This window comes from Alexandromys fortis, unplaced genomic scaffold (assembly GCF_014885135.2).
Source record: "Alexandromys fortis isolate MF-2015 unplaced genomic scaffold, M_Fortis_MF-2015_v1.1 scaffold_106, whole genome shotgun sequence".
NCBI classification, from domain to species: Eukaryota; Metazoa; Chordata; class Mammalia; order Rodentia; family Cricetidae; genus Alexandromys; species Alexandromys fortis.
The window spans coordinates 5480272-5489143 of NW_026067980.1; the positions used below are offsets into that span (position 1 = coordinate 5480272).

General features: G+C 35.7%; 1 protein-coding gene across 1 annotated transcript in view; it reads right to left on the reverse strand.

Annotated features, from left to right (window-relative positions):
• Tasor (transcription activation suppressor) overlaps positions 1 to 8872 on the reverse strand; it is a 53449-nt gene that overhangs the window by 25956 nt on the left and 18621 nt on the right. The window contains exons 7-12 of the mRNA XM_050158196.1: positions 6483 to 6607; positions 4455 to 4486; positions 3658 to 3763; positions 2078 to 2181; positions 1893 to 1996; positions 449 to 458 (exon numbers count right to left, since the gene is read on the reverse strand). Coding sequence (XP_050014153.1) covers positions 449 to 458; positions 1893 to 1996; positions 2078 to 2181; positions 3658 to 3763; positions 4455 to 4486; positions 6483 to 6607 — 481 coding nt within the window. The remainder of the gene's footprint in view (positions 1 to 448; positions 459 to 1892; positions 1997 to 2077; positions 2182 to 3657; positions 3764 to 4454; positions 4487 to 6482; positions 6608 to 8872) is intronic.

Sequence of the window (8872 nt, forward strand, 5' to 3'; positions counted from 1 at the left end):
TTTACAAATTCCACAAACTTAATAGTTTACAGACTATAAAGAACCATTAAAATCAGCAGGGTGTAAAAAAAAAAAAGCTGGGCGGCGGTGGCGCACGTCTTTAATCCCAGCACTCGGGAGGCAGAAGCAGGTATATCTCTGTGAGTTTGAGGTTAGCCTGGTCTACAGAGCGAGTTCCAGGACAACCAGAGCTGTTACAAAAAGAAACCCCATCTCAAAAAAAAGAAAGGAAGGAAGGAAGGAAGGAAGGAAGGAAGGAAGGAAGGAAGGAAGGAAGGAAGGAAGGAAGGAAGGAAGGAAGGAAGGAAGGAAGGAGAAATTAGTACCTAGATATTCTAATTGCAAAACACACACACACACACACACACACACACACACACACACACACACACACACTAGAACGAGGGGGTGGGGAGGGAGGAAGAAGAGAGGAGGGGTAGGCCCCAACCGCGAGGAGACTGTGAGAGAAGAGAAAGAAAACGGAGAGGCAAGAAAAGGAGAGAAGAAAAACCTAAAAAGCAACCAGAAAGCCAGATCTGAGGGCACAGGCCTGTAATCTCAGTTTTTGAGAGGCTGATATAAGTGGATCACAAGTTCAAGGGCAGCCTGGAAAACTCAGACAGATACTTTCTCAAAATATAAAAGAAAAAAGGGCTGGAAATTATAGCTTTGTGGGAGTAGTCCGTGATCTAGAGTATCTGAAGTTCCAGATTCCATGTTCCGTACTGTGGGGGGTTAAGGGGGTCAGATAAGCTCTAAAAATCCTAACAGAAGCAAAATAAACACCTTGCAAGACAAGATCTCACACTTGTACCCATATCAAACCCTTCTTTGGGATTAGTGTATGCCACTAATCACAGCCTTTGATAGCGAGAAGCAGAAAAAGTCATGAGTTCAAGGTTAGCCTGGTCTACATAATGAACAACAGGCAAGACTATGTTTGGAAACAAATGAAAAAAGTTTTCTTAGTAAAATCCATTTTTTTCAAAATAAATCAATATTGTCAACCCTGAATTACGTATCTAGCATTCAACCATTATGGACTATATATTTATAAACAGAGGACATGTACAAAAAGTGACCACTTGGGACTTAAATCTGAAAAACATCTGTTTAGATTACAGTACAATTAAATTAGAAATAAGAAAGCAAATAGACAGATAAAGGAAAACTAATGTATACATACTCAAGGCCTGATCCCTAGTCTCTAAATACATCAAAATCTACAGTTCTCAGGACAAAATCCAAATTCCCATGCTCATACTGGCTCAAAGACACTGAAGGATATAGCTCCCTACTTTTTCCTCTCAGATGGTTAAACTTTTTTTGTCCCTTTTAAACATTCACCAGATTATCTTGTTCTTTTGAATCTGTAAATGGCTCAGCAGTTAGGAGCACCTACTCTTGTGGAGAATTGGGTTTGATTCCCAGCATAAGTTACACACCCACCTGTAACCTGCGTTCCACCATATCTGATGCCCTTTTCTGACACCCACAGGCATTAAGTATGCGCACACAGTTTACATACATACATGCATGTAAACACACACATAAAGTAAAAACACATCTTTTTGAAATAAATGCTATAGTCTGTCTCATTCAATATTCCATGAATATTTGACAATACAACATTTATAATCACAATATATATATAAAAATGGATCTACAGAAAGTTTACTGAAAAGAGTATTATATCTACTTACACATAAATCCAGGTCAGCCAAGACCACATAGCAAGAGCTTGTCTCCAAAGGAAAAAAGTACTAATAGTAAAATACCCAACAGAGACCTTGCAGGACTTCCAGTGTCAAAAATAAATTGAAATATTAATGATAACTTATGAATATATTACTTTTAAGGGATAATGGAAATATTTAAAACTTTTCACTCACAAGTTTTTCTTTCTCCAGTTTTTGCAGTAAACACTCCATGTTACTTCCAATTCTTGTCTTTTCTACAACTTCATAAAGGCTACAATACATCCCATTCTTTAAAACTAACACAAAGAAAAAATACACAGTAAAACATCAAATCAGGTCTGCTTCTTACATATTTAAGTAAAATGAAATTACCTTACCTTCAGTAGGACCCAAGTATGTGTCTTTATTAAACAATGCAGAAGGAATTTTCTGTTTCAAACAATCAATACTCATAACTGTTTCAACATCTAACTTCTCAGGACTGAAAGAAAATATAAGAGCATGTTTGGCATACCTGCATTTTTAACTTTAGCAATGTTATCAGACATATTAATACATACACTTAATAAGATACAGGCTGGGAATGCAATTCAATTGGTTCAGTGCTTGCCTAACATATAAAAGGCCCTGAGCTCAATCTCCAGTATCATATAAAACAGGTATGGTGATGCATCCTGTAATGCCAGCATCTGGGAGGTGTAGAGGGCAAGAGGATCACAGGTTCAAAGTCATCCTCTGCTACACAGTGAATTTGTAACCAGCTGCTACCTGAGACCTTACCAGAGGGTCAACAAAATAAAATACATCTGATGGGTAATGTATGCATTTATTAATAGTTTAACCTTATTCTAAAGAGATACCTGACACAAGAAGGTCAGGTATCTACACTCAAGTAAGTAGCAACTGGCAATACTACCAACATTATATCCTTAAATCAGAAGCTAATCCTACATGCCAAGTTTACTAATAAAAAGAATAGTTATCATTTACAGTTATAGTATGAGCTGGCATAATTCTCTTCTTCAGGAGATGCTGAAGATCAAACCCAAGAGTTGTATGGCAAGCAAGCATTCTACCACTGACCTTTATCTTCAAGCATTTACACCATTTTCTGCATATTAATAAGTAAACTTTTAATCCTAACATGCTATACGAATTATAAACTGTGTATGTATATTAATTTACCACATCAAAGCTCTTTTCAACAAACAAGAGTTAGCCACTACCACCCCTCTTCTGTTTTAAGGCAGACTTTCACCATGGTCTGCAGCACAGAAGTCTAGAGCTCACTATGCAGCCAACAATGTCTTTGAACTCAAGATCCTCTGCTTGAGCCTCCCATGTACTGAGATTACAAGTATGTTCCACCATACACAGCTAAAAATGGCCAACTCTTAAGTCTATTACATACAATCTGCTTAAAAAAAAATCTAAGTAGAATAAAATTTTAAGTCTTTTAGACTTACAACCATTTAGAATAGACTATCCATCTGACTAGCATTCAAAGTTGAGAATCAGAGCTTTTTGATTGTTTGTCAATTAACTTTCTGAAGTTACAACCATTTTAGAAACACATTAACATTTATGTTTAAGTTTTTATAGACCACAGTAAAATTTAATATTGAAAAAAATAAATGGCCAGCAACCCAGGAATGTTGGTATATAATTATAGCCCTATCACACATGAAGTTGAAACAAGAAAGACTGCCTGAGCTATATAGTGAATTCCAATCCAGAATAAGATAAACTGAAATTTTTTAAAAACAATCAAAAAACTAAAACTCAGTCTCCTTAACTGCCAAATACTATTTTCTTTTTAATTTTTAAGTTAATTTTTAGCCTAGCTATATGAAATAAAGGGTTAAAGTGTCATTATACTTTGTTATCATTTATTCCCCTTCCTTATGATCCTCCCTCTGCCCCTCCTCACTATTTTATTTTAATGTTATATACTTACAGCTTGATAGGCAAAAAGGCATGAGTGGCTGACCTCAAAGAAATGTAACACAGAAGCTTTCCTTTATTTAAAAGTTGTCCTTTCCACAGTGTGTAGTAAACTCTTTCTAAACACAAGAAATAAGAGCCCAGTTGCTTGATAGCCCAGAAGGTAAATACTTATTAGAAATGAAAATGAAAATTTATCTAGAAATAAGGATTAAGTACAAAGTCAACACAGAAGTGACATATCCATCAGGGAAAGCTTCACAATGTTCAGTTAGGTTCAGTTATCTTTTTCCTTTAACAGAAACCATTCCAGCTTCAATGAACCATTCCTAGCCCCAACCCTAACCAATGAACCAACTTCAAAAAACTATTCCAACTTTCCAATGAGTCCCCTCATTAGAAAGCAACACAAACAATGTAGTCACTGTCCCAAAGGAGACTGTATTAAACCTGGTTAATATCTCCTCTCTTTTGTGATAAAGAAACTTAAAAGGCAGCATTGATTTCAATCTTCGTCATCAAAATCAAAAACCTCTGGTGAACACAATGCTTTTAAAGTGTTCAATTATAAAACCCAATTTATCTTTTTTTTCAATTCAAAGTGCTAGAAATTCTGGTCCATCTTCAGAAGCAGTAGCATATTCTAAAAAGACTCCTTATGTTTAAATGACCAAATACTGATGCTACATATAACATGACCTCACTTATTTTATATTTCATATTATTATGAAAATAAAAAACACTGAACTTATTAATTTTTCACTGTTTATACTTTCAACTTATAAAAGTAAAAAAAAATAAGACTCTTACCTATGTTTCTATCTGCATTAAAGTTGTTAGATCTACAAATAATTTTTTAAAAAGAAAGGAAAATTATTACTGATTGGAAGCAACATGAAAGTTAACATTTAGGACCCTGACATACTTTCTGTGTTTTTGTTGGTGCTGTTGTATTTTCCAGGACTGGGGATGGAACCTATAACCTCACACGTACAGCAAGCAATTTAAACTGAACTAAAGCACCAGCCTGTGAGTGTCATTTCCAATGGAACTACAGAAAAGAACAAAATTCTTGCAAGTAAGAAAACTTATTCTTTACAAAATAAGTAAACCTAATTCTTTGAGAAGTGCTTACTGTTCTATTACAGGCTTGCCAAAATTTATGAAAGCTGTTTTATATTTATCCATTTACAGACAGAAGACTATTAATACCTTTGTCAACTATATATATGTATATATACATATATATTTTAAGATATATATTGAAAATACGATTAGAAAAAAAGGCTTTTCTATATAAATACATTCTTAGCCATTTAACAAATATTTAAGCTCTTATTATTTATTAGGCATAATTCTAGGTAACAGAATTCTAAGTATAAACAGAAGACAGTTCCTATTTCAAACAAATTACAATCTAATGATGAAGAAAGGTAATTATCAACAAGTATAGTTTATTAGATTATGATTTCAAGAGCTACACAAAAAGATCAAGTACAAGAGTTTATATTATAAATAAATAAATAAAAACTCAAAAGAACATCCAATGATAGGAAAGGCTAGAGGAAACATAAGAAACAGCTATGCAGGAACTGGGGAAAAGGAATAGCAGTAAGTGTGGGTCCCAACGCAAGAGTACTCATGGCACACTCAGAGCATAGGGTAGATGTCTCATCAATGTTTGTCTGAATCAATTTGGGGGTCAACAGAAGGGATTCAACAAAGTAGGAAAAGAGCCAGGCAACATTCAGGAGGCAGAGGAAGGTGGATCTTTGTAAGTTTAAGACCAGTCTGGTCTACTTAGCAAGTTGCAAGACAGCCATGACTACACAGACTTTACCAAAAGACAGACAGACACACACACACATAGGAGATGAAAGGGGGACAGTTACTACTTTCAGGAATATGACTTTCATAATTATAAGTGGTTATGTCTTTTAAAGATCATCTATGAAAAAATACTATAATAAATGTGTTATGTCAGCATTCATATATATGAAGCAAAAGGAGAAACCCAACTCTGCATTATATGAACTGGTACTTGTAGAGGTTTTGAGGTCTCACTAAATATGGGGGGGGAAAAAAAGTACTGTATCAATAGGAAGGAACTGGTAGCTCATACCAATGCTCAAGAGGCTGAGGCAGGATCTTCTCAATCTTAAACCTGAGTTCTATCAATAGTAAGTTCCAGGCCTGCCTGGGCTATAGTATACAAGACAACTCTAGCTCCAAAAAGAAAAACAAACAAAACAACCAGAGTGTTCTTTATCAAGTGCATTTGACTTTAAAAGCCAACAGAGGTCACCCTATAAAGATATATTTGTTTGTTTTTTAGACAGTTTGAGAAGTTACTTTATGTTTATGAACTCAAAAGAAAATATCACCTGAGTCTTAAGACTAGGAATGTCTAGGCATTCCATAAAATATTTCATTTCTCTGGGAGAAAGCTTTATAGAAACTCGATTGTAAGAGAGGTAAAAACACAAAATTTCTGTTTGGGGAAGGCAGGGACTCACGTAGTAAAGATGGCTCCAAACTCACTGGACAGCCACGGCTGACCTCTATGTCCCAAGTGCTGGTAGTACAAGCATATACCACATAACCAGTTAAAATTTCATTTTTCAAAACTGCTATTTATTAAAGTACAGATAAACCTTCAAAAAAAAACACAAATAAACAAAAAACAGAAAGGAAGGGGGGGTGAGTAGAAGGGGGAGCCCCACAATTTAGTTGTTAGGTAAATAAAAGCACATTTTAGTTCCTATCTAGATAAGGTCAAAAAAGTTGAAGAGGACAATGATAACTTCTGAAGTATTTTTCTGTGTAAACTTGTCTTACCTCAGTGAAGACATAAACTTTGCCGCCTGTTTATCATCTTTGTAAGTAAAAGACACAACTGCATATGGACAAACATGTCTTGGTCTTTGTTTTAGTTCATCAAAGCCATACTCATAAAAATAATACTAAAAATAAGAAAGCACAAAATTAACATTTCAGAATAGGCAAGTAGTAAAGACAATATTTTATTAAGAAACATAAGTACCACCTAAGCAGCTCAGGCAGGAAAGGCTTGAGTTCATCTATTTCACCGAAACAAAAAATTGGTACTTTCTATGCATTCTATATACCAGATACCAAAGGTATCCCTTAAGTTTACTTCTGAAGCGATGACAACAGGAATGTGCGATTAACTTTCTAATGAAAATACTATACAATGGAGTCTAAGCTAGGTCAGCCCAGAAGTCAACTTGATTAAAAAAGTAAAATACTGCCAGGAAGCAGAGGCAGGCGGATCTCTGTGAGTCCGAGGCCAGCATGGTCTACAAGAGCTAGTTTCAGTTTAAGTCAGAGAAACCCTGACTTAAAAAAAAAAAAACAAAAAGTAAAATACTAAGGACAAAAATTCAGCCAATATTAAGTATTATTTTCTGTTAGTGCAAAAGACTATAAATATAAAAGTCAAGTTGATTACTTTCTCACCCACAAGCCTCTGCCCTTCCCCTCTAGTCATCAATGCTGGAGTTTTCTGACTGCAGAAAACTGAGAAAGGCGGCCTGAGTCTATAATCAAGTCCTTTTTCCTGGGAAATTACTAATTTCAATAACGTTTCAAAATTCTTCCAAAACATTTTTTTAATCTAAAGCTCTTGTTTATAAGTGCTAGAAAACCCAGTTACTAACTATATTTCAAGTCTACCAACAACATATCATCAAAAATAGTGAACTGAGGAAGCTCCTAATGCCTTTCATGAATATAATTTTGGTTAAAACCCCCAGTCATAGGTCTCCACTAAGACACTTCAACAATGAGTCAACAAACTATTTTCCACAAATACTGCAGAAAGCTTTTGTTATTATTTTATGCTTCTGAGCATTTGCCTATATATAGGTCTACCCTGGTGCCTGAGGAAGCCAGAAGGCATCTGGTCCCTTGGAACAGGAGTTACAGACATTTGTCAACTGTCAACCATCACATTCAGGTCCTCTGGAAGACTAGCCAATGACTTTTCTGATTTGCCTGCCAACTGTCCAGCCCCAACAAAAATTTTGAAGATTATTTCTAGGCTCACCATATATCACCACATAATACAAGAGAACAATGTCCACAACTAGATATCTTACACTACCAAGTAAAAACCCTCAGGGCCAATAACGGGTTACATCTTGAGTTGTTGGCCAAAGAGGCACCTACCACAAACCCATCCAAACAACACAGGTGACTGCCAAGTTTACTGGTTACCCTCTACAACCTGATGATAAGGCCCTACTGCTGAAGACATTATGTCAATTAAACATGCAAGAAACTGGGCTTGTACCCAACTATTCATGGTGCTGGAAAGTACACGCTACCAGAGAAAAATCAATCATCAGTATTACTCAGCTATAAACTTTGACCTACAACAGCAATTTGCTTGAAAGATATTTGGTTAATAACATTTGAACCACAATTGCACTAGCACTTGGATTGGATTAAGATACACTTCATGAGATGGAACCCTCTCACTGCTAAGAACCTAAGACTAAATAAGTCATGGGTCCTAGTGGAAAATGTACTACTATTACTCTGCTAAATAAACACATTAATAAAATGATTCCTAATGACATACGGTTATAGCCATAAATCAGTGCATCACTCAACCCTCACAAAATAAGCTTCTTGTAGTAGGTGGGAATTTAATTAATAGAGACCTACAACTGGAAAATGTGTGGAGAGAGATACATTGTAGCACTCGGTACTAAATAAAAATGTCTTTATCAAACTCCTCCCCACTCAAGGCTCAGGATCAATGCAAAGAGGAGGCAGAAAGATTACAAGAGCCAGACATGGTACATGACTCCAAGGAAACAGCATAATCTAGCCAGAACAGGACTGATATACATATGAACTCACCACACCAGACCTACACAAGTTCAAAGCATATAAAAATCCCACCATGAAAAAGGGGAAGTAGACACAAAGTACCACCCCTAACTAAGAAGACAGTTGCAAATAATTGATACTTGCTAAGTTTGAGACCAAGCTGAACCTACATAAGACACTGTATCAAAGAAGAAAAGAAAAGAAAAGAAAAGAAAAGAAAAGAAAAGAAAAGAAAAGAAAAGAAAAGAAAAGAAAAGAAAAGAGGGCTGGAGAGATGGCTCAGTGGTTAAGAGCATTGCCTGCTCTACCAAAGGTCCTGAGTTCAATTCCCAGCAACCACATGGTGGCTCACAACCATCTGTAATGGG